The 26,572-nt window shown below is 44.7% G+C and overlaps 1 protein-coding gene across 1 annotated transcript; it reads right to left on the bottom strand.

The window, feature by feature from the left end:
* Positions 1–19: 19 nt before the first annotated feature.
* On the bottom strand, positions 20–25,173 carry KLF9 (KLF transcription factor 9). The gene is made up of 2 exons (XM_060154989.1): positions 23,711–25,173; positions 20–3,426 (listed from the first exon to the last, which is right to left on the bottom strand). Exons 1-2 carry the CDS (start codon positions 24,213–24,215, stop codon positions 3,197–3,199), a joined length of 735 nt encoding a protein of 244 aa, XP_060010972.1. The 5' UTR covers positions 24,216–25,173; the 3' UTR covers positions 20–3,196.
* Between the last annotated feature and the right edge of the window lie 1,399 nt (positions 25,174–26,572).

The raw sequence follows: 26,572 nt of genomic DNA, 5'->3' as shown, positions 1-26,572 counted from the left end.
AATGGCTGGAACAATTCAATCTTTATCATTTATTATTTTTATTTGGACAACATATATACATATGTACAAAATACCTACTGTCAGAATCCTCTTTTATAATTTCATTTGATTTACAAAAACGGGACAGCAAAATAACTTAGGTCACTAATACTGTACAAAAATAAAACTGATTAAACAGTTGTAAAGATCAGTATCTTACAGTGTTACAGATCATTCATCTGTTGTGAAAGAACATCTCAATCTATCCAGAGTGATGAGTACTGTGCTTAATCTACCTGCAAACTGACAACGAGTCAGTTTCTGTAATTATAACTATACCAAATATAATTCTCAAAAGAAGCATGATGTAGGGCTACACCTTAAAGCCACGGCATCGTTCCACAGTGGTGAAGGGCTTTCTTCTTCCCTAACCAAGGAGAGGAGTTATCTTAACTCTAAAACTATTAAATTTTCCAGAATATGACAGCTACTTACAGTATTAGATAAAACAATTTTTCTTTCTTTTGAAACACCTGCAACAGTCTTTCAAAAAATTCAGTTTGGTTAAAAAAGTAAACAAAAATTACTATCCTCCATTTGGATTTTTTTAAGTTAAATCCATGGTCTTTTTAATATAAAAAGTAATTGTTTCATAGTTTTAGTGTTCAACGAACTCTAGTAGTCCTATTTGAACCATATCTTGATAGAGTAAATCTAATTAGAATGCTGGTTCCTGTTTTGTGACATTTTAAAACAGGAGTTATCACAAGGAATAAAAAGCCTTGAGTTTATACGTTATGTTACTATAACATATAAGAGAATATCAAATGTGTGTTCTTCAACGACTTGAAAAGGCAAGTAGCAACTTTTTTGGGGAAGTAAATTGTGCATTTTTTTTTTAAAACAAGTTGCTGCATTTACAACCATCTAAGTGCTGGACAAAAGCCACATGTAGATTTACTCCTGAAACTACAAAGATTGTCTTTCACTGACTTTGCTTGGTTTTCCTTCATTTCGTTCTGTGAGGGAAAGATGAGTTTGTACAAGTTAGTGGGTTGCTAGGCAACGCCAAACTCCTCACTCACTAAAAGGCAGCATGCAGAGGGTCACAAGCAGAACCATTCCATGAGTTCAGTAAGAAATAGGCAGCCTAACCTATTTCATATGGAAGAACAGATGTCCTTAAAACTTATTTTGGACACAGAAATTAAAATTTGGTTTAAAATAAGCGTTTCAAAAATCTGAAACAGAGGTAGAAAGTGTTCTTTATTTTTCCTGACATGTTTTCCCGTGAGAAAACACTTTCCTTTTTATCCCATGGACTGCTCCCAGTCCCTAATGTTAAAAGCAGTTCTCTTTACAGAACTACTAATACAACTACGCTGGTTAAACAAACAAAAGAAAAACACCGTGCTAGTGATGGCTACTGTATTGGAAGTTGGAGTCAGCTGTGACCCATGCCGGCTGCAGGAGCCCACACTGGTTCTGAACTGGAAACAAGCATGTGTCAGGTGAAAATGATGAATTCACCCCAGGTTTACACAACACATCTCATAGCACACGTATAAACTAGAGTGCACCATAACTCCCTGTTTTAAATATCAGATAAAATTGTCAGAAAACGTTGTTTCTGATGAAAAAGAAGAATATGTAAACATTTCCCCCACGATCACTGCTGACTCCCCTATTTGAGGTTTCTTCTCAACGATGAAAACTCGGTTCATTTTTCTGACCACGTAAAGGCCAAAATTAAGTTTTCAGGTAAATGGCATATTATGCATATAGTGGTTGAGGCCATTTTAGACCCCTGGATACGAGATCTTATAGTGGTGAGGCTACTGATGTAAAAGATACAGTGTTGTGTTTTCATTCCTATATGTTCCATGTGCCTTCCTTCTCCAAAAGGGATGATTTTGCGCAGTCTCCTCTGAAATCATCGTGGTATCTTCCCTTAGCGCTCACTACTGATAGGGGTATGTTATTTTTCTTTTCACATTTCAGCTCCCTTTTCCTTTTACGTAACTCTTGCACCTGTAAGTGGCGGTTCTGTAGGAACATGGGACGGTAACCGACAAACCTCTTCCCCAAAGAATAAACGTTTCCAGAGCTAGTTACTGTTATGCACCCATTCAAATAAAACCCAACAGAGTCAAAGCCCTCGCCCTTCGTGGCATTATGGTACAATAAGAAGAGGTTAATTAAAAGGACCGGAAATTTTGGAAAAGTTAATAGAGTTAAAATTGTTTGTTCTTTTTTAAATTAAAAAATATATATACTACCCTCCTTCTCCTTCAGCGTCTGTTGTATATATTCTGCCCTCACATCTCTGCCATGATTTCATAGGGAAACGTGTATACTGTAAAATAAGCAGATTATAACGTGGTTCCAAACAGAATGTCTGCTTCTATCCTTAAAGCATGTATTTAACTTATTCATCCTCTGCGTTAGAAAATAAAAGTGCAGCTTATGTTCAAAAAGTACAATTCATACAAAGCAAGGTTTGAAAGTTCTGTACTTACAGTAACCTTTCAAAGGTGTGTCTTGATTAGTATAAATTCATACTGCTTACCCATTGGCTATAAGTAACTTTTTTGTTTTCAAGTCTTTAGATGACAGATCATGCTGGAGTAGATGTGCTCTTGCTTGCATAAAGACAGCTGTGCTATGGCGTTTCGTATCTCAAAAGGTAACGTGATTCAAGAGAGTGGTTTTGCTAAAGAAACTGAAGCACACTCGTCATTACATTAAAAGGTAAGAAAACAATTCTGAGAGACAGCAAGCAGAAAGGGCCCAGAATCACTGCGTGATGCTACAAGTCAACTCACCCAGTCAGACATATGTACACCAGTGTTGAATCTTTAAAATTCTACCCCAGTCTTGGCTTTAACCCCCTCCCCACACCTGCCACCCCTCCACCCACCCCCAAAAGAAAATTAAGGAGAGGAAAAAAAAAAAGCATTTATCTTCCCTCCGACAGTCAGAGACGTTTCAGAGTTGCCTCTGCAAGGGGGACCAAGTGTTGACTTTGATCTTAGGCTACAATGTGCTTTGTAAAAACAACGCAGGGAGAGGAAAATTAGACTAGTGACCAAAGAACAGCGACTTCCTGTGCTGGCAGCGCGCCTCTTCTGGGCCGTGGTTCCCACCTGTCTGTCTGTTCGCTGGGAGTAGTTCGTCCTTCCGGGTCCGTCCCTCCCTGGCTCGGGTGGGCAGCACCTCACAAAGGGTTGGCCAGCGCCTTTTTGGATCGCTTGATCATGCTGGGGTGGAACTCCGTGTGCCGCCGGGCGTGCTTGGTCAGGTGGTCGCTCCTCATGAAGCGCTTCTCACACAGCGGACAGCGGAACTGCTTCTCCCCCGTGTGGGTCCGGTAGTGGCGGGTCAGCTCGTCGGAGCGAGAGAACTTTTTAAGGCAGTCTGGCCACGTGCAGGGAAAGGGCCGTTCACCTAAAAGAAGAGAATCAGGGATACAGGTTAAAGAACGTGTAACCGAAATTCTCCAGGCTAGTCCTGGTCAACCATCCCCATGACTCAGAAAATAACTCCTTTGTGTTCTGGGCTGAATTGTGTGCCCCCCATTCATAGGCTGAAGTCCTAACCCCCAGTACCTCAGAATGTGGCTGTATTTGGAGATAGGGTCTTTAAAGAGGTGATTAAGGTTACATGAGGTCATGTAATCTAATGACTGGTGTCTTTATAAGAAGAGATTAGGTCACAGACTCGCAGAGGAAAGGCTGTGTGAAGACGCTGGGAGAAGACGGCCAGCTACAAGCCAGGGAGACGGGCCTCAGAAGAAATTGACTCTGCCAACATCTTAATCTTGGACTCCCAGCCTCCAAAACGGTGAGAAGTAAATTTCTATTGTTTAAGCCACCCAGTCTGTGGTACTTTGTCATGGCAGCCCTAACAAAGTAATACCATGAAGAAGTTGCTGAGAATCATCTTCTCTAGGTAAATGAGCTTGCTATTTGTACCCAATGGATCCCCAAGAGCCTTGGAAACGATATTTTCCAGTTTTTGTCTACACGGTTGCTGGTTTCACGAGTTCTCTCCGAGGAGTCAAAAACCTTAGCCCTTTGCTAAACTTCCTGGCATTGTACAGATGAAAGAGAACTGGGGCATCTAATCCAACCAACCTCCCACCAGAGGCAGGCATCTCCCCTTAAGCTCCTGAATGTGTGGCCACCCAACCTCTGTCTGAGCAATTCCGGTGGCAGAGCCCCTGACCTGCCAAGGAAGCCTGCTTGTTTCTGAGCATCCCTGTAATAAACACTCTTATTGATGTGAAACCTGCCTTCCTGCGAAGGCCATATCTTAAGTTATATTGTCTTAACACTAAAAATTAGTTTTTTCCCTCTGCCACATAATAATCCCTTATCTGAAGACTGCTATCACGCCATTCTCTAATCTTTTCTGGTCTAGTTGAAACAATCCCAGTTTCTTCCGTATTTCTCATAAAAGAAGAACTCACATAATTCTAAAATAATAACATAAGCGCAGGCACAGCACTAAGGGTTTCACACGCATTATCTCACTGACTTCTTACAGGACACCCCACGGAGGTGGCCCATTTTACAGATGAGGCTTAACACTTGTCAGAGTTTCCACATCCCTCCCATTACGGTTGCTCTCCTCAGATTCACGCTATTGTCTCCCCGTCCCACTTAAAACGCAGCTAAGCCTGCCCTCCAGACATGATCAGGCCAGCACTGGGGGCCTCCTGACCCCTGCATTGGCAGGGGAGAGTCTGTGTCCATGTTTGTTGGGCAGGACACACACAAGCAGAAAGGCAGAAAGAGCTGCTTAAGATCAGAGTCTTGCTTGCTCTTCTTGTGAGTGACTGTCACCACCCCCCAGCTCTGAGCACCTGTCTACCTACTCCTCACACCTTTCCAAGCACAGCCCAAAGCAGCTGCTTCACAGACTCAGGACACAGACTCTGGTTTCCACAGAACTCTCCAGACACTCCTTAGGTAGGTGTGAGGAGTGAATCTTTTCTCACTCCTGTTCTCACCTTCCTGGGACCCAGAGAGAGGCTCAAAGGGCCTGGAGCTGCCCAGCGTGGTGCATCTGAGTCATCCAAAAATGATTCTTTTCCCCCAGCTTCTCCTAACCTGTGCCAGAGATGTGAAAATAAGGATAATAACAACAAAATACCTCTATCACCTTCGTGACTAAGGTTTTACTTGCTGTTCTCTAAGCAGAGATATAGCCATCACGCCATGTACAACCTACCTGCTCTTATGGGAAACCTGATGTGGGCAAAACAAATTTGTATAAACAGATTCACTATACACAGGTCTAAGTATAAGTATTTCCTCACTGAGCTCTAAGCTGAAAAGCCACAGCAGCAAAAGGCAATAGCAAGCCAGTGAGCCCTGAGCCCTACCCAAGGTGGATGCTGTACGAGTATACTCAGAGGGCCAAAAAGAGAGGGAGAGGAAAAAAGGAGCTTCAGACTGAACCCTCTGAAAAATCCAATGACATGGAGTTGAAAACTACACTTCTGCAACTTCTGTTGGATTAAAAAGCATTTTTACCCAGTTCAGCAGAACTTTTGGGCAAAAGGCAAAATGCAGGTTATCATAACCCAACAAGGTTAAGCTTCGCTGGGCAAGGACAACATCCCGTCTGACCTCCGTGCTCCTTGTGCTGTCAAGCGTTTAGTAAAGGCCTCAGCTCTGTGCGTGTGCGCACGCTGAGTCTGCTCAAACTCCAGGTCGCGCAGGTGACCAAATCCCGCTCAGAAGTTCCCAGACCACAGGAATATTTCCGGGCTATTTCTGAATCAGACTGCAGCCAAGTCCTCACTAACCCAAATGAAGAATCTATGGGAGAAGTGTTCTTTAAACATGTTATGTTAAAAAATATAATGAATAGTTAGAATTCATAGCGTGATAAGTTGTAAAAAAAAAAAACAACAGACCAAAAACCCCTGTCTGTTGTCCCTTTCCTGAAGCCCTCTCTCCACTGCTTGATGATTTGGTGGGGAGGAAAACAATGACAAGGAAAAGTTCTGTGTTTTCTCAACACTTGTTAGGACAGACACCCATCAGAGGTTGTTTCCTTGAAGGAGTGGTAATGTGGTTTAGTTATTCACCGGCACATGTTTCTTTCAAGCGAGTCATGAGGGGAGATTAATTTATTTGAACGGATCTGTGTCCATTGTGGGAAAAATGGGTCAGAAGACCACTCTACTGTGTGCTAAGACTGGAAAAGAAATAAGGCACCCCTTGTTTTAACAAGATGGAAGTGATAGTGGAAAATCGTCATGAAGCCTGAATCAGCTGCATGTACTGGAGATCTATTAAGCATTTATATGCTTATGATTTACAAAGATTTCAAGTGTAATCAGGGTCCATTCCCATCGGATTCCCTTTCGGTCTAGCTTATGGCTACACACTCTTCACTGCCCCTCACAGTTGGCATGTGATTGTTCTCATTGCTTCTAATCCAGGTGCTGTCATTGACCTAGCATCCTTTTCCCTGAGCGCTTCAGAGACACAGGGTCACCCACAGAGCCCAGAGCAAATAAGAGCCAACAGTAGCCTTTGTTAGATTCATATAACGTGTATAATTCAAGCTTACAGTTTCCAAGCGTTTAAAAATAGATCTACTTGGAAGTGAGTTGCTGGTCTAAAAGCTCTAGAATCATTTTGATTTTTCTCAGATCCTTTGGAAAAGCATTAGGGGCTTTTTGGTCAATGATCTAAATCAGGGGTTAGCAAACTATGGACCATAGGTCAAATCTGACCTGCTGGAATAAACACCATTCCTATACTTAGTTTTTACCAAATGGTTGAAAAAAACCGAACAGTAACATTTTGTGGCAGGGGAAAGTTATATGAAATTCAGGTTTTCATGTCCGCATACAGAGTTGCACTGGAACACAATCATACTCATTGTTTATGTATTACCTATGGCTGCTTTTTCACTACGACAGCAGTGTTGAGTAGTGATAAGAGATCGTACGGACCACAAAACCTAGAATATTTACTATCTGGTCCTTTATAGAAAGTTGGCGACCCCTGATCTCAACCTGCAGGCCTGAATTTCTATCTAGTGTACACCAGAATCTGTAATTCCAAATGTTTTCAGGAGCCAGACACATAAGAAAAGTGGGTGAAATGCCAAGTATATTAGACCATGGATTGTAGAGGAATCTGGGGCCAACTGGGGAGTACTTTCCACACATAAAGGCATTCACATTCGACACTTGATGAAACACTGTGCGAGCCAAGCAGTGTGTGTTCAGGGGACCTGGATTCTTCTTGGGGATTTGCAATTTGCAGCCCTATGAAATCATCCACCTCTTTAACCCAGTGGAGAGTTTGCATACAACCTATACTATAGGATGCATTTCCACGTGTTAGTTAATGATAGACACATATTAAGGTATCTAGAAAAAGATACGTGTTTTTTGTTTTGTTTTGTTTTGTTTTCGCGGTACGCGGGCCTCTCACCACTGTGGCCTCTCCCATTGCGGAGCACAGGCTCCGGACGCGCAGGCTCAGCGGCCATGGCTCACGGGCCCAGCCGCTCCGCGGCATGTGGGATCTTCCCGGACCGGGGCATGAACCCGTGTTCCCTGCGTCGGCAGGCGGACTCCCAACCACTGCGCCACCAGGGAAGCCCCAGGCCCTTCCTTTCAGCTCAAGGCTAAGGCCCCCAAAAGAATGGTTAACCTTCTTTATACAGAACAAATCATATGGTAAAGCAACTAACAGTTAAAGAATATTTAAACTTGTCTTTCGTATTAATGAGAGAGTTACCATCCTCCTGGGGGAAAAAAATAAAAAAGAACAGACATGTACTCGTGCTTTATTTCTGGCCTTCACAGGAAAACACACCCAGAGGCAGTGACACAATAAAGTCTGCTTTACTGGAGCAGAGCTGGTAACAGCACAAGTTTCTGTGCATTCTCATTATTTATATACCACTTCCCTTCCCCTTCAGCAACAAGCTCAGCGCCTCTCACTGACAGACTCAGCTCTGAGTATAAAACATACTGGATCAAAACGGCTACTGAACACTGCATCAAACGTGTAAAAGGCTTTCTTTGCAGAGACAGGTCAGGCCTCCAGAACTCTCCTGGGTCTCCAGTGGGTTCAAGAGAAGTGGAGGGGGGGCCTTCTGGCTATGCACTCGCTAACTTGATGGCTCATTGCTTTTAAGGAGCCTCCACCCTACCCGGTGATTAGTCGATGATGTCAAGTGAAGCTTATTCTTCTCGGTAAAGTCGTGAAGTGAACAGTGGTGAGCTTTCCATATAGAGGGAGAATGAGGACAAGTACGGGGATTGCTAACTGGATATATCCAGCCCTGTCCAAGCTCCCCAGAGCTCAGATGGACAGCCATTGCAGTCCTGGCCTAGGGTGTCGACCCTCCCCCTCCCCCCTCTGATCCTCTCTCTTCTCCTCCCACAACTCCACAGAAGAGCCCAAAATGGGCTAAACTTAATTGGGTTTAAGAGGGTTAAAAATACCAACTCTGAAGCTTCCACTGCTTTGAGGAAAAGTAACCCAATCTAGTAAAACAAATCTAAGGGAATTGGGCCTCCTTTTCAAAATAGAACTCTAAAAATGTCAATTAATAATCATAGCTTCGCACAGATGTACAAAATCAAGGCTGTTTCTTGAGGAAAAATAGTGTTTTTCTTAATTACAAAAAAGCAACTAGGATTCCAGAGATAAAAGGATAATTTGATATTGGAAAATCATAATGATATTACATGTCATTTAATAGGTTAAATTCACCCCCACCCACACTCATATCTTGCCTTCATAAATGCAGAACAATATCTGATAAAATTCAACATCCATCCCTAATAAAAGCTTTTAGGAAAACAAAATAGTTCCTTAACAGGATAGAAAATACAGATTCAGACCTTTCCCCAGCAGGGTCAACAGTAAAATGAAGGCCACATTCCCACGGAAGTCAGGCAAGGCAGGAATGGACTCCTGCCCCAATCACTGTAGCTATTTAACGTTGTTCAGGAAATGCTAGTGAGTGCAATTAGATAACAAATTAAGAAGTAAATTGTGGGAAGGAGGAGGCAAAATAAGAATTACTTGCAACTGATACAACTTCCTATTTGGAAAGTCTAAGATAACAAAAGTTAAAAATGCAGAGCAGAGACTGGCACAGCACTGTAAATCACCTATACTTCAATAAAATAATTGAAGAAAAATTGCATTCATAGGTGTAAATATACAAAAGAGCAATGGTTTTCTTATATGCTAAGCATAGTCAGTCAGGATAAGCCCACCAATAAAGTTCAGGACCTGCATGAAGAAAATCATAAAACTACGATATGAAAGGAAATGAATAAATGGGACATTTCCCATGTCCCATTGATGGCAAGACCCAATGTTCTGAATATGGCAATTCTGTACAAATTCATCTATGAAATTAACACACACCATAGAAATTCTTTTTTCTTGAACTTGACAAAATTATTTTAAAGTTCATTGGGAAGAATAAATACCCTCCACTTGCCAAGACAATTTTGGAATAGAACAATAATAAATGAGCACTTGCAATACCAGTTATTAAAATGTATGATTAAAGCTGCAAAAATTAAGATAGTGCGATACCAGCATAGGAAAAGACAAATCAGTGGAGCAGAGTCAAGTCTGAAGATAAACCCAAGACTACAGGGATGGGCATTTCAAATCAGTGAAGAAAAGAATGTTTAATTCAATAAATGGCATAGATATCTGGTAAAAAAAAAAAATTAAATCTGGATCCCTACCCTTATACCTTACACTTAAATTCCAAATGGAATTATTTACATTTACTGTACACGTAAATGTAAAAAATAAAACCATAAAGGTAAAAGAAAATATAGGTGAATATTTTTAGAATCCCGGAATAGGGAGAGACTTCCTAAACATGAAATCAAAGGCAGTACCCTATTTGAAGGATAGTTTTAAAATACTTAAAAATGTTAAACTTCTGCATGGTAAGATACATATACACACACACACACACACACACAAGTAAAAAAATTTAAGAACCAGGGGAGCTTCCCTGGTGGCGCAGTGGTTGAAAGTCCGCCTGCCGATGCAGGGGACACGGGTTCGTGCCCCGGTCTGGGAGTATCCCCACGTGCCGCGGAGCAGGTGGGCCCGTGAGCCATGGCTGCTGAGCCTGCGCGTCTGGAGCCTGTGCTCCGCAACGGGAGACGCCACAACAGTGAGAGGCCCGTGTAGCGCAAAAAAAAGAAAAAAAAAAAATTTAAGAACCAAAACAGTGAACAAATAAAGGAAATTGTAGCCTATGACAAAAGGTTAAAATCTGTGGTACAGAAAGGACACTAGCAAATCAAAATGAATAGCCCAACTTAATAAAATTGGGCAAGGATGCAAACAAGTAATCTATGAAATAAGAACTACTAACATCCAATTAATAAATATATGAAAATATAGTCAATCTCATAAGTAATCAAAACATGCCAATCAAGACACCAATGAAATACACATCAGGCTGGTAAAAGTGTTAAAAAGTATGTTCATATACCTATCATTGATGGTGGCATGAGGAAATAGGCATGGGTGGAAATCAGAATTGTTCCAGGACCACCTGGCAATACATTTGTCCAGGAATTATTTGTGGTAACAATTAGGGAGGAACACAAAAATATACAAGGATACCAACATTGTTTATAAAAGGTAAAGCTTGGTGACAACCTAAATGTCTAACAATAAAGAACTGGTTTAATACTTTAGTGTTCCATACAGTGGAATAATATGTGCCTGTTAAAAAGGTACTAGATTATTCTATACAGAAGATGTTAGCAATACATGGCTAAGTGAAAAGAGCAGTGCATGATCTGCTGTGTATGTGTGTGAACTTCTAAGGAGAGGAAAAATCCTGGAAGAATATATGCAAAATATGAACAATAGTTATCTACAGGTGAGGGGATAACCTCTACTTCTTTTTGTAATTTCCCCCTATGTTTTCTGAGTTTTTTAAGCAAGTACAAATTTCTTTTATAATGAGAAGTCAGAAAAGTCTTACACAAAACAAAGGTAACAACTGTTTTGATGCATATGAGTTCAAATTTTTCCACCAATGGGTTGATCAAGATCCGATTCCATTCGAGGGGTGGGTGGTTTACACTCTATTGAGAAATAGACTCCAGTGTCCAAGACCAAAGAAAGGCAAAGAATCCTTCTGCTTCCTTCTCAAATTGTTAGAAAGTAAGAAACTTTCAGAGTAAGCTACGTGTGTTTTTTCACTCCTCCCCCACCTCCTCCTCTCCTTCTTCCATATGTGAAAGGAAAACGGCCCTTGAGAAGAGACAGGAATCTCCCTTCAGATACCAAGTGACACAGGCAGCGATGGCAGGGCTGCCCCACCAAGGAGCAGGCTCCTTAGGAAGCAGGGGGAGAAAGAGGCGCAGATACACAAAGCCCAGAGCCCAGCGCAGTGTTGCCGCAACCCGAAGCCATTGACACCCCACTGTCCATTATCATCGGTCCTCCTTCCCCATGGGAAAGCAATGCTAACCTGCAGGTACAAAAATGTGAGCTTTGCTTTACTGTTTTTCATTTCCACACCCAAGTGCAGAAGCACCCATACACTTGCATCGTCTGGGTACAGCCAATTCTACATTTCCCTGCATAAATCATTCCAATTAATATCAAACTCAAAAATCAAGAAATTAAAAGCCTCCTGTTCGCCAGAAATGTTGCTACTACCTACACAGGTAGGTGTCCTAAAAAGATAAAAATTCTTGATAGCTTCAGAAGAATCCTGCCTGAATGCCATCCCATCACATTATGGTTTGCTCCTGGCCTCTCTCTCTGAATCCCTCTTGTGATTTGGTTTCCTTTTACATTTCATTTGTTGATACAACGGACTCACTATAGAGTCTGGATGTGAGATTTTACTTCCTGGTCCCTGTGATTATCTGTGGAAAGCAGCCTGTCTCCATACTTGAGGTTCTGAACTGGGAAGTGGGTGTCCGTAACGTCTGCCATGCAGTACTTCCTCACCGGAAGCTGGTGCCTAGCTATTTGGAAGCAAGCCTGTCCGAATATTGCTTGCACATTCCCACATTCTCAACTGATCTGTGAGATGGCACATGTGCCAGGGCCTCAGAAAGGAAGACAACAGACAATAGAGTCTTGACTCTTTAGGTTCTCAACCCAGCAAGAGATATATCATTATGCCTTGATGTCTCCATTACCTGGCCCCCAGCTCAGCAACTCTGAAATGGCAGAGACGTAAGGTGACCTACCCACGTCCACACAGCTAGGTCCAGGCCCAGATTAGCCAATTCCCATGACTGCATTCTTCCTCCCACCCCAGCCTGTACTGCCTCTGCCCAGTTCTTTGTGGAAAAGAGAAATAGTAAATAAATAACCTACTAGGCACTAAACATTGAACAGGATATGTAAGTTTGATGGCAAAGCTATGCTGAGAACGTAGATTCTTTGAATCTTTGCATTCTGGGTTATTTTTATGACCACCTTAATTCAAACCCATCCTGTTTCCGATGAAGCCAACTCAGAGAGCCAATGACTCGCCCAAGGACATCCTTAGAACCAGTTTTCAAATTCTAGCTTCAGTTCTGAGCACTGAACAAGATTAGAGGTGAAAGCAGAACACAGGCCTTAACTAAATGTAGAGACAGCCTTTTCCGTGTTTTTCTAATCCTCTTACTCCCAGGCCCTCCTTTCCAGATGCATTGCCTCGGGGAGGGAAGAGACAGTTTAAAACAAGTAAGTTGCTGCTAAGCTTGAGGTTTCAAAATAGAGCTTTAAAAATGTAAAGCAGACCCTGAAATCCTCAAATTTTCTTAATTTGCCAGAGCTTGTAGCAAGACCTGAGCTATAGGGAGAGAAACTGGAGGAGCTGTGTTTAGGGAACAGATACAGAGGTCTGAGAAGTGCAAGCGTTCTGGACTCTCCTATTAGAAACAGTCTTGGGCAGTCCCAGAGGCCGACCACTGCTGCCTGGCCCACGGCATGCCTGGAGCCTGTCTGAGCCTCTCTAGGGAAGTCGCCACACACACCAGGGCACCTGAGGAGCTGGGTAGCCACGCCGAGAAAAGGGTCTCAAGTGTTTGCCTAAGTTTCCACCCCTCCTAATGTTTCATCTGAGGACCAGGACCCAAGCTGGTATAGGGCACCCTGGGGGAGACCAGCAAGGTCAAAGGATGGCACGCAACACGGACAGCCCTTCCATGATGCCGGAAGAAGAGGTGAGGCTCTTGCCCACCAAGTAGATCACTCCCAGGAGAAAGAAAGGCAAAAGGAGAGACAGAGAGAACTCTGATTTTGTGACTATGTACCCAAAAGAGAATAAAACTTAACACAAAAGAGACTGAGAGACCCCAAATTGCCAAGATAAAGTTTGTCCACCAACAGCAGAAATGGTGGGGAGGGCAGGGGGGCTCAAGAGAACTCAGTTCTCTTTGGCTCAGAAAAGACAATGAGCAAACCAGGAAGACACAGGAGGCTGTTGTCTGGTTAGTGGATGCCTCCTCTACCTGCCACTCAGGTCACGGCACTCGCAGTGACCCAGAGTGACTAGTGACGGTGCTCCAGCATCAGGTTTCCAGCTGTTTCTCTCCGGGCTCAACCTCTGTACACTGCTGGCATGAGAGTAAGGCTGCGATGACCACAGATCCTACTCACACATGCCACATGCGCCATCAACACATCATTTTTCCAGCTTTTACGGAGTGAGCCACTAATTCATACAGTCTGGTGTTTGTCACCAAAGACCACGAAGAACGGCAGGGTTGAGCTGTCCAGCTCTTACCAAACAGCCCCTGCCTGACTCCCTCAGCCCTCCTGGGGCAGGCGTTCCTGGACAGCGCTTTGAAGTTTGGGAGCAAGCAGGGCACTGAGAAAACATGACTCAGGTCAGAGGTGCAGACTGTCTCTTTCACACTGGGAACCCCCGCTTCGGTGGGCAATGCTCAGCAGACAAGCATCCTGTGGCTGGCCATGGGTATGAATTGCAACACCCACGGGGGAAAGCAGCTGTTTGCTTGTCATTCTGCTTATTTTCATTAAAACAGCAATGGTACAAAACTACTGTAGAATTACGACAGCATAGGGATTTAAGTCATTTTTATATGTTTTTTTAAGTTATTTTTAAGATCTAATTTTTGCCTCTTACGATTTATTGCGGTGTTTTTGGGCATTACGTACACCGAATAGATTTCTGAATCCCATTGGGAACCACCATATAAACAGCTCGTCTTTGTAAAGACAAGGCCTCTCTCTATTAGCACACAGGGTGACAAACGTTCATGTAAACACAATTCATTTCTCTGGGCATTAAAATAGACGACTGGAATTAAGACCAAGTGAACGGTGCCACTGATCACATTGTTGCCGCTATACGTGTTCCGTGTGAGGTTTTGGGTACTGGCTTCTAGAACATCCACTGAGCAGGGCCTATGGGGCTGATCCTGACGATAAGAAATACGTGTTGAAATAATCTATCTTTTACAAAGAATATTTAGTATACAGTTATCTTATAGGTTGAACTCCAGAGAGAGTTCAGAGCTCTTTCTCTTCAAAGGGGAGAAAAATGAGAGAAATTGTTGTCATACTAATCTCTCTCTCATTTTGTCAAACTCTGCCTTTGGGAATATCCTGTCTGTAGTTCTAAATGGGTGGATCGAATGAACAGCTGCTGGTTTTGCCTGTCTGGCACCTATTGCCTCTTTGGGGTGATAAACAGCACACCTTGAATTTCCTTTTGGAAACCATTCCTTCCTCACTCTGAGTTTACGTAATTCCAGGCGGGCGACCCCACACCCCAGGCCCAGAGGTTGGATGTGACCCAGCTGTGCCACAGTGACTGAGTTCAGGGACAGGCACAAAATTCTGTGTTCTGAAGCCTGAAGCCTGGGGCTTTTGCTGGAATCACTAGGAAAGGGGAACTGTCTTTCCACAGGGCTTGCTGAATCGGCAGGATGGAAGTCCGAACTGCTGGCAGCTATCTTACCACCGTTCAGAGACAGCCTGCGGGTGAATGAAGCCAAAGCAGAGGAGAGCAAGGCTGGGCCAGGGAGAGAGGAAGGCACTGACCACCTGTATCCAGAGATCCCTAACACTAGAGTGACCCCAAAGGCGGTGGAAATGGCAACCTATGAAGTTCTCATTTTTACTAAGCCAGTCCAAGTTTGGGTTCTGTTCCTTACAACCAAGAGGCTTGATTAAAACAGCTGTGGACCCACAAATGGGATCTTTTTCAATTGGAAGGATGAAGGTTCTGGATAGCTACTGGAAAATACAGGATAGGTTTGGCCAGGTCCATGATTTCTGAAGGTATTCCTCACCAAGCTTCATAAAAACAAACCAGAAGCCAGAGCTAGAACCCAAGAGTAGAGACAATGGTGGCTTCGGGGCCAAATCCAAGAGAGCCATGCAAAACACAGGGTCTCTTACTACTGGCAAAAACCCAAGGAGTCCTCGTCAACAACCATTCATGGTGCAACTCCAAGCACCTAGAAACATAGTAGGAAAACTTCAGAGTAACCTTGGACTAAGTTAACTAACTCCAATTCCTCCTATAAAATGAGAATAAGAGTACCTTCCTATCGCATAGGACTTCTGGGAGTTTAAATGTAACAATGTGTGTAAACCATCTGGCTTGGAACTTGGAGTGTAATACATGCTGGATGCTTCATTATTGTCACTATCAATAGCATTATTACTAGTATTAATAATTTATAATTATTATTACTATCAACACTATTATTATCCACAACATTCACAGTACCTGCTGTCAACATCTAGCACACCTCTTTGCATGTAACAGTTACTCGATAACAAGTATTATTTAAATGAATGAGCTGCTGCTGGATTAATGTGGAACTGTAAACAAAAATTCTAAGCACCTCAAGGGCTTCTGGCCAACACATGTAGATTATTTTTAATTGTAATACTTAGTATATGGAGACACTGTGCTAAATGCATTAAATACCTCATCTGAATTAAGTTTCATAAAAACTCTATGAATATATAATTACTGAACTCCATTTTACAGATGGGAAAACTGAGCCTCAGAGAGTTCTCATAATTAGAAAGTGGCAGAAGCAGGATTCAAACACAGGTCGGAGGGACCCCTAAGCCGGTGTTCTACTGGCTCTACCTACTGCCTCCCTGCTGAAGGTAGAGACCTCTCTGGAGACCCCTCATCTCCAAGTTCCTTAGGGTGGCCTGGTTTCCTTCTCACAGGCCTTACTCTGCTTTTCTGACTGCCTCTGTCTCATCAAAGCTGGCTCCCTGGAAGGGAGAGATGGTAAAAATCTCCATCTCTCTGATGAAAGAGGATCTGTAAGATTCCTTCCAGTTATTAAATGTCCATAATTCTCAGGCAGGATTTTTGTGCTTTTGTCTATTGCCTGCCTCACTGCCCCACTTCGGTTCAAGTCAGGTCCTCTGGGAGGCACTTCTAAAACAACGGAGACTCGCCATGGAAAAACGTTCACACTTTGTTTAATACAAAATACTGCTGCCTGCTTTTCAAATCCTTGTCATTAGTTTTGTATGACTCAAGCTCCCGTCTCTTTATTTTAATCTATTTAAATAAAGTCCTCACTTCAAAAAAAAACAAAAAAAAGGGCTCAATCAGGGCCGAATTCCATTCTGCTGTTCAAATTTGCGATCATTTTCAATTTTGGTTAAAAAAAAAAATTCACATGCCCAGTGGTCCTGGGCTTAGATGGTGAGCTTACTGGTTCTTGCAGCTCTAGAACCTTTAGATTTCAGATCCAGATGTTCAATGCTCATCTCAAGACTCGAAAGGCTGATAAACTGAGATTACAAGGGAAGCCTGCCGGTGCACCGTTGTAAACATGGGCTTTAATCACAAATAGAAAGGATGCCTTGGAAAATCCCACGCATGAAAAATGGATGCCTCTCACTCCCTTAGTGGGAAAGGCATTCTCTATGAATAATAACTAACGTTAGTCCTATTATTTGCTGAGGGGACCATTTGAGGCTGGGATAAGACAAATGTCTACTCCTGGCCTTAAAGCACCAAAAAGGTATTAAAGTTTCGGGAGGGCTCCAGGAAGGGAGGAGTAGGAAATCCCACAAGCAATGGCCTTGGCCGCTCCCATAATAAAAGGGCAGAGCTTCCCCCACCCCCACCCCCCGACTGACTCCCCCTCTGCCCTTTCACTCCGTTAATTTGGTTAATGCAAAGCAGCTCTTTAAACCAAGGTTAAAACAAAACAAAAAAATGTTAACCAGATTGAAAAATCCTCAGGAGACCATGGGGGAAAGGAATCCAAACCTAAGAACTGCAAAGAATTCACAGTGAAGGAAGATCTCCATTTGGCTAAGCTCCGGCCTGGAGCACTTCAACTTCCAAGGACCCCATGTCCTCATTGTGCTGCTGAGGAAACTGAGGCTCTGGTAGCTTCTACGCTCTGCCCAACGTTACGTGCCTGCCAAGGCAGAGAGCCAGACTTTGAACCCTGCTGGTGTGCTTCCAAACCCTCCAGAGCACCCCCAATGCTTCAATGGAACAATCCTCATCTATCTGAGAGGGTTAAAAAAAAAAAGCATTCACTTTTTTACAGACAAAATGATGGATGTGATGACCTCTCAAGGTCACTCCCAACATCCAAATTCTATTCTTTTGATACTAACAACTGCTTACACCATATGCTCTGAGTTGGGCTTAGGCCTGTGACTAACTTCCCAACAAAAAGTGGGGCAGAGCAAGAGACAGGACTGCTCAAAGACCACAGCAGAGGATCCCATTTCTTTCCCTTTTTAACTGTCTGTGGGCTTTTCTCCTTCCTTTGCCCCTCCTTTTTGCATGTGTTGCATAGAAACAGAAACTGCCTTTGTACCAATTACTAGGCACTAATTTACGCTCTTCAGTGGGGGCGGGGCTTGCTGGAGAAACATTAGGAAAAGGTGGGAGGGTCGGACGTGGGGGAGGATTCTAGCAGCAGAGGCCTGGAATGCTGCAAGCTCTTTCTCCAAGCCTGAGAACAGACAAGAGGAGGAAAGAAAATTTAAAAAGTAACTGGAAAAAATTTTTGGAAGACTAACAAAATTGACAAAGCTGGCTTTTCTTTTCTTTTTTTTAAATCAAGTATGCTCACGATCATAAGGCATTCTGAAATCAAAATGATGGTCAAGAAATCCGACTCTAACCAGGGCACCACGTCAGGTTGCTTTAGGGGCTCCCGAACGAGTGAATACTGGGAAATCACCCACCCACTTTTTTTCTCAGTGAGCTTTTTAAGGAAGACCATTGTCAGCCACTTTCCCAATATGTCACATGATGTTTCTCCCTGGGAAGTTAAATCGGGGAATTTCCCACAGACATTGCAGAATGACTAGTTCCTAGGATAAGCGTCGACAGTTGAGCCAGGAATGTATATCTGACCCTTATGTTCAGAGTCTCAAGAACTGATTTCCCTCAGGTTACATCTTTGCGTCTGAAGGTAATGGGGTGTTACCGTCAAAACAGCATGCTGTGGACTCTGGTACCTCCCTCCCTGACCCAGGCTCCACTTGCATTCCTCCCCTCTCTCTTCTCACCACTCACAGATTTGAGAGGAAAATCACGGGAAACAATGGTTTCAATCTGTAATTCTACCCCACTTGTATTTTCTGTTGTGAGACAGTAATCCCGCAGCAGCAGCAGTTCTTCTAAGGCAACCCCGCTTTGTCTTGCTAGGGCAGCTAGGTGCAGGATGATGAAGGATGGGGTGGGGGGGGAGGGAAGTGAGGAGGGAGCAACTGGTCCTTCCTACCTCCAGGACCAGGAATAACGAGCTGTTAGGCCCCCTCACAGGCCTCAGTCCCCAGGGTGAGATTACAGCAGTGAGCTGGGGCTCAAGCAGCTGTGGGCCATCTTTCCTTGGAAGCAAGGGAGCCTCTAGCCTCTTGTCTGAAACCCAGAAGCAAACCCTGCAGGACATCTTTGCAATTCTTAGACTCCTATCATCCTCCACAGCTAGAGCCTGTTTGCAGTCCTTTGCTCTCATTTTTTCCCCGACAGGTTACATGAGCCTAGGTCTAGACAGTCTCACTGGGGATGGGGATGGGGGTGAAATCGCCCCCACAGGGCAAAGATTGTCTCTTTGGCAGGTTATAAAAGTCTTAGCTATTACAATGGTTTGTGGCCTTATAAAGGGGCAGAGTACATAAGCAGCTCTACAGTATGTCTGTGGTACTAAAATGTCATGGGGAGGACAATTACAGGGGAAAAAATGGCTAATCTCCTTAGGGGAGAGAAAGTGGAAGAAAAGGTGGCAAAACGATGATCTATGCAGGCCCCACTCAGACTTAATTGTAAATACATCTTGGATGAAGCATGTCAGGCTATGAAATACCACTCTACATCACTTTGGGGAGCATTATGGAAAGAAGAAGGGGGCAGAGAGGTGGTTTCCTTCAGGACCAAGGCACAGGGCCTCCCTTCTACTCAGGAAGAGAAGAGCAAGTGGGAAAGACTGGGCAGGGGCGAATTAATGGGCTGCCCAGAGGCCATTTCAACACCCTGCCCTGTCCCTCAACCCCTGCCTCCTGGGTAAGGGAAGTGGGTCCTTCTCATACCTCTGATGGTACTAGACTCTCCCGAACCAAAAAGTTGACTCCAAAGCTTTTTGTAGCAATTAAGGAAGAAGAGTTCACAAGGCACAGAGCAGGCCTGGCTCCTGTATAAGCAAACTTTTAAAACTTTAGTCTCAGGGAAGGAAATCCGCCTGAGTTAGAGCTAGCCAGTGATGGACGTTGCTAGAGGGGCCAGAAAATCTATTTCCTGTTTGGAGGATAACTTCCATGGTGGGAGCTACCCAGGTCCCCTCCACCAGATATTCTAGGTAGCCCAGAGAAATGTTCAAACAGGATAAAGAGAAACAGAAGCAGCCACTGCTGGCTGCTTTTGCAGCTCTTGTCTTTCCTTGTTTTTCATGAACTTCCTTCTGCCCTATTAAAAAAGCACATTGTTTTAAAATTTTTCCCACAAAACTGGGGTGTGCTGATTGGGATTTAGGGCTTTCTGGTTTGCAGAATCCTGTAAGCAGTGCCCTTAAGCTCAACCCATTGTCACCATTTGGGGACAGCTGATTTAAGTCCCTCCAAAAAGATAGTAAAATTGTACCTGGCATGGAAGTAAGGCCTAAGGTTTCTATCACTGCGATGGCAACCTAGCATGACTCTACATCAGCTGGTTCTGATGACTTTTGAGCTGGAATTTGGATGCAGTTGTTTACCTCTCCAAAAGATACCCCCATGTGTCTATGTGTGTGTGGGTGTGCCTGTGTGCATGCGCAGGGTGACCACAAAGTTAGGAAACTTGGGATAATCCTTTTTTCTTTTCGCGGTCTTAGAGAGGCTGAGGGGACGTGGGAGAGGGTCTGGGGAGTCAGTGGGTTTGGGTGTGGGTTTGTGGAGGCCAATTTGGGGTGTGTGCTCAGAGGTGGGGGGTGGCGTGTGGATGTGGGGTGTGCCAAGATAAACTTAAAATGGGTTGCATTTTCAAATAATAAGCTCAGTATGTTTTCAGGAAAAGTACTCCAATGGGTCTAATACTTAATCAGAAACAATAAATACACTCTGAAGTGTCCAAAAGGTCTGGAGACAGAAAAGTTCATATTCCTTGTACTTTTTCTCAGATTAACCATGGATCCACTGCTTAAATTTTAGAGGTACATCACCTGAGAAGATATCTGATCTAGAGGGTGAAGAAAAACAAACTGAACACAGTATTAGAAAATGTAAAGTACTGTACTACTTAAAAATAAGTTTCTTCTATGTTTCCTGATTTTAAGCTCTGCCCAGTACACACAAACTATTATCTTTGCACAAGAATCCAAGTTCAGAGATAGTACGCTATCTTGTGGATTAAGAAACTGAGGCTCAAATAGAGAAGAGACTGCAAACTTAAATGCCAACAGAGACCATGTAAATGATTAAAATAAGGGACACTGCCTCATATAAAGAACCGTCAGTTCAAGCCAATTGTTGCTGGGCGGGAATTCAGACGCAGTATTGCCAGTTCATTCGATTTTTCCAGAGAAGCCAGAAATCTGGATTTGTGTGGAAATCCTGATTTTTCCATGTTAGTAACAAAATCTTTACAAACCCTGTGCTAGTCAAGCCAAACAAATTTGCAAAGCAAATTCCGCAGCAGACCTCTAGTTTACAAACTCTGAACTAGGTTAACATCTCACAACTGGGAAACAGAAGGACAAATCAGAACCCACCTCAGTCCACCTCAAAGGGGTCTTTTCTCTTAGGATACTCTAGAAATAACTGCACTGAACTAAACACAATTTTAAGTGTCTCAACTTCTAAAGCCACTGGTTCTGGAACTTCCCAGGTGGTCCAGCGGTTAAGACTCTGCGCTTCGATCCCTGGTCAGGAAAGTAAGATCCCGCATGCCATGCAGCGTGGCCAAAACAAATAAATATATAAATAAAGCCACTGGTTCTATAAAAGTGGCATCTGTATGAGACTCTAGGAGGATAGGAGCAAGCAGCAGGAGGGATTCTGGTTGGGCCACATTGTGCAGGGGGGGTGTGGCTGGAATTTTAGTTCTTAAAAAGTCTTCACAAAATACAGACATTCCAATTGCTATCTCTTGACCATCTTCTGGGTTTAATACCAGCAAAAAATAGAAAAATTTAAAAAAAAATTTTCAATCAAGATGCTACCCCACCCTAAAGACAATCTAACTGGAAGCTGAATGGGAAACTTCCAAATGCATGAGACCTCCTACGAGTCTCTTATTTAGAGTATCCCTTGCACACACCTTCTCTAGCAGGAGGACACTTCTGACAGTCTTTACAGAGGCTGAGGTTTTTGTCCAACCATGTCCTAGCATTACAGAGCCCCCAAACATAAATAAGACACCTGCAATTACCACATCACTAGTTTCAAAAGACTGACTGTAGCATATAAAATGGGATTAACACTTCACTTCGTTTTCCACTCTGGACTGTGTAAAAGGTTCTCCTGAAACAACTGAGCTCACTTGCCTCATGGAGAATTAAAGAGCAGCGTGCGTGCACGCACACATTAGCAGCCATTTCTATATGCCTGAGAAAATCACTCAGCAGAACGGCCCAGAATGCTCTTCTGAGTTGGACAGACTCAGGGAGCTAACAGAGAAGCTCCGCAGGCCTCCCCAACTGCACAACTGGGCAGCTCCCTGAAGGAGAAAGTGCCTTTGCTCAAGGTGGCAGTGGGTGTCCCTGTGAGCTGAACTCTGGGAACATGGCTGACACAGCCAGGCCCGCCCAACAGCTGTTGGTGAGTAACACCCTCTGGTTAATATACCCCTACTTCACCCTGGGAGCCTCGCTAAAGGTCACATCCCCCAAGCCAGGCACATCAACCTTACAGACACAAACTTGAAAATGTGCTGTTTTACGGCAACCTAGATGACAACCGCAAAGAGAACCTGATTTTGCATTAACCATGAGGAGGAAATTCAGCTTTACTCCTGTGCCAGCAGCCACCTCCACAAGAAGCACTTTCCAAAGGAAATAAAATATGAGATGCAGTTACGTGGCCTCTCTTTAAATAAGCAAAACCAAACCAAACCAGCCAATGATCATTTTGAAACCACAGGCCCAGGGCCTCATCTTAAAAGTACCAACAATTACACCAAAAAACGACAATACTTTCCAAGTAACTCCAACAACCTCCTCTTAAACATGGTGTTATAGGACAGAGGGAAAGGAGTTCATGAGAGGACCAAGCACTGTGCTTCCTTATCAGAACAGCAGCTGTAAAGGAACCTTATTAAAGATGGGGAGACAGCATGGTCAAGTGTGAATGCTTTCCAACTTTTTCTGAATATGTGAAACAGAACCAACAGAATTGGCTGACCAAGGTTCCTATAAGTCTCCAAAGCCCATTTTATACTGCAGATGTCTTACCAGCCACATGCATCTGATCAGCCCTGCCTTTGGCTCTCCCTGGGAGAGACCCTTCCACGGGGCCTCCAGAACATCCCAACGTTCATTATCATCAGCCTTGACCTCCGGCAAGAACCACACCTCCTCACTAACTGCTCTATTCAGGGTGGCGGGTGCGACCTAAATCACGTGGGAAAAAATCCACTCTGAAATCTCATTAAAAAAGCTAACTAGTTGTGAAGTTAACCAACCATCACTTGATCAAACTTCTCTGCTGCCTGAAGCAGTGTTATTTTAAACCTCTCTGGGGACTCTTGGCCAAATTTAAAACCACCTTGGCAGGCCCTGAAAAGTAGCAAGCATACAGCTAACCGAGCCCTTAGTCATCCCTAAAAGGTTCCATATAATGTGCGCCGCTTCTCCAGGTTTCGGCCACTTCGCGGCAATCCCACAAGACAGTAAAATAAAAGATACGCCATTTGACTGTGCCCCCCAACCCCCGCCAGCGTCTGTCCAAGTGGGGTGGCCCCAGAGTCGCCGGGTGCGGGAGTCCTGGGGGGGGCGGGGCGGGACAGGGGAGGGGCGGCACCACTCCCCATGAAGCCACGCACATCGGCTGGCACTCGGCACTCACTCTGCCCGCCAGGTTAAGGCTCTCCGTGGCTTCTAGAGGCTGGGGACGATTAAGGAGTGAGCTTTCCGTCTCTAACCGGTTCAATCATTTTAAAGAGTTAAACAGCATCTCATCCTAAGTATTTGCACCCTTTCGGCCGAGCGTGGTGTCCTTTAACGCCCAGGAAGGCTGCCCGGCCAAAGGTTAACTAACCCGAGAGTTGGGTGGGAGAGGGAGACGCCGCTAACCTGTATGCACTCTGTAATGGGCTTTGAGATGGGAGGATTTTCCATAGACTTTCCCACAGCCACTGTAGGGGCACTTGTGCCTCTTTTCGGAGGCGTGTTTCCCCTTCGCAGCCACTCCAGGGTGGAGGAGGGAGAGCGGGCTGGGCGCGCTGCCAGGATCCTGTCTCTCCTCCGGGCTGTGGGAAGGACTCGACCCAGATTCGGTGGTCACGTCGCTGTCGGATCCCATATCCTCATCTGGACTCTCCAGGCTGTCGCTGCACACCGAGGGGGTCTGGATAGGTCGATACTTGTTCAGGTCCAACAAGCTCTTGGCGATGGTGACCAGCGTGCAGTAATCCTTCCAGGTGTCCCCCGGGTCACCATGCTCCTTGGTCACCTCGCGCTCAGGTAGTCGCAGCCGCTCGGCGTCCGGAGCGCCCCCATGCTCCGGCACCGCAGCGCGGTTCGAAATGGAAACCAGACACTGGGCAGCCACAAAGTCCATGTAGGCGGCCGCGGACATGGTGCGGGCGACAGCAGCCCCGGAGGCGCGGCCAAACTTGGCGGTGGCTGCGGAGGTTCAGCTCGCCGTGCCCTGGCCTCGGACGACGAGCGCGGCGCGGCGCGGCGCAGCGGCCAAGGGGGCGGGGGCGCGGGGCGCTTCCGACTCGCAGGAGCGCCGAGGCGACCTCAGCCCCTCATCTTTACGTAACCGGCAGCGCCTCCGCACGCAGGATCCACGGCCCCGGGCTCCGCCGCGCTGCCGCCTCTCGCCGCCTCCGGTGCCCAGAGCCGGGCGCAATCCGCCCGACGGGCGCGCAGTCTGCTCCGAGCCGGCTCCCCTGGAAAGATGCCACACGTGGCGGTCGTCGCAAGTTTATTCGACCGAAAACGCCCCGAGGCGCTGGGAGAGGAAACTGCAAGAGAGGTACACGCCCTCGGCCGCCTTTTCAGTCCAGCCAAAGCCCTAGTACATTCACCCAACCACCCGGACGTGGGTGGCAAGGGCCGGACCAAGCGCCAGGTCTAAGAGACACTTTTCCCCCAGTCCACTGACGGCTTCTGAGCCCCTGCTCTTGCCGGTCCGCACCGTTCCGGCATTCTCTCGCTCAGTAACAATTTCGCAGAATCCCATCACGTCACAATCCAAACCCCCTCCAATTGGCCAGTGGGGAGGGTGATTCAACTCTGTTTACTTTCTTCCTCTGCCAGTCAGAACAGTCTTTCGGTGGAGAGGTGCGTCTAGAACTGAGGCGTGCGGCCAATCCGACAGTTCTGTTTCGATGCCTCGTGCTACCTCTACAGCCTCGAACGCTGACATTTAAAAGGGTAACAGCCGGGAGGCTGGAAAGGAGCAGCCGCGCATCTCTGGGAGTGTCTCTCAATCCCTTAGCCGGTCCAGGCCTCTTGGCTCACGTTCCAGCTTGCGGAGCTGTGGGATACACCTTCCCTACTCGGTTGCGTTCCTTCTTACGACAAAAGAGAACTTCAGTTTCATTTTCCAGCTCGCAAACAGTTAAGTGACTTCCTGCAAACGCTACAGTCCCAGCAACCAGTCTTCCAATCAAAAGTAAGTTGGTTGATGTCACTGACATTGGCTCAGCCAATCAGAAGGGCATTCCGAAGGCCAGCGCTGCACACTTGTAAACGCGAAGAGCTGTAGTGAAACTGAACACATCCTTGTACTTTGTGTTGCTGATGGGAAAATCGAGATATGTATGGGAGGGCAGTGGTGATAAATAAATGCAAAGTGAGTCAATAATTTAAAAAAACAACAACTAAATATGTCAGGCCAAGTTGCTCAAGAATAAACACAAATGAGAAAGCATCAATTCGTTTTTCCGTTTCGGGATGCAGCATACTTTGGGGCAGATTTTTAATAATTCTTCCACCCAATACATTAACTATGACTAATTCATCTTAAAAATGCAGAGCTGACAAAAGTTCTGTTTTAAAGCATAGTCCTTCTTCTGTCTGGCTAGTCTTACTTTGAAACGCTTCATCTTTTCTTTTGTGATACCTCAATTCCTCTCCTTCCCTCGTGCAATTTATTCTAAGGAAGCTGTTTTTGTTTTGTTTTGACGCTATTGTAACCTCCCTAAAATAAATGGAGACAAAAATCCCTGCATAACTTTTAAAACTTTAAAAACAACATTCTTAGCTCATTTTCTTTCCACAGACTCCTGTGGGATGTTAGGGCGTGTATCCCTTCCCTCACTTAACAGATATGAAGACTGAGACGCAAGAAAGTGACTTGTGACAGAACTCCATTGAAAACATAAATCTGATTCCTAGCTCTTCGGGCTTCACAACTGAACTCTTTTGATTTTGTGAAATATTAACTCTGCTTAACAGATTCTTAAGAACTGGAACCAGCCAGAGATCCTTAGCCATTGAATATTGTGGCATTACTTGATTAACAATTAGTATGACTCTTAGAGTCTGATTAACTATGTTCGCCTCTCCCTCTGTAGGAATGATGGGGTTGTTTTCCATCTTGATAGCTGAGAAAAGAATCTATCTAGGGCCAATGTCTCTTCCAGGAGGTGTACTATCCGCAGAATTGATTAAAAATACATTTATTTTCCTAAGTGGGTGTGAGGGATACCTGTTTCTCTGTGATGTAGATCCAGTGAGGTCTAACCATACCCCCCACTGGCGATTAGCCTTTGTTAAGGTTTGGGAAAGTTACATCAGGTTCTTGGTCTCTAAAGGAAGGGTCTCAAATTTACCCTTCTAGTTTGAAGTCTACAGTAGTTTATTTCGACTTTGCTTTTAAAGTGGTACAGAAAGATCCTGCAGTAGGTGACTACACGGGAAAGGGAAGCTTAGAAAGGGGGTGCTGGTCAACTAAGAATATCATCGTCACCATCCTACTAA

This window comes from Lagenorhynchus albirostris, chromosome 7, assembly GCF_949774975.1.
Source record: "Lagenorhynchus albirostris chromosome 7, mLagAlb1.1, whole genome shotgun sequence".
Lineage (NCBI taxonomy): Eukaryota > Metazoa > Chordata > Mammalia > Artiodactyla > Delphinidae > Lagenorhynchus > Lagenorhynchus albirostris.
The sequence above is the reverse complement of the archived record's forward strand: the minus strand, read 5'-3'. Positions and strand labels throughout refer to the sequence as shown.

Bases quoted from the DNA above. Each gene is read 5' to 3' on its own strand.
- KLF9 (XM_060154989.1), bottom strand. From the start codon at position 24,215: ATGTCCGCGGCCGCCTACATGGACTTTGTGGCTGCCCAGTGTCTGGTT. The intron at 3,427-23,710 runs GTTAGCGGCGTC...CTCTTCTTTTAG, and splicing joins CCATTACAGAGTGCATACAG to GTGAACGGCCCTTTCCCTGC.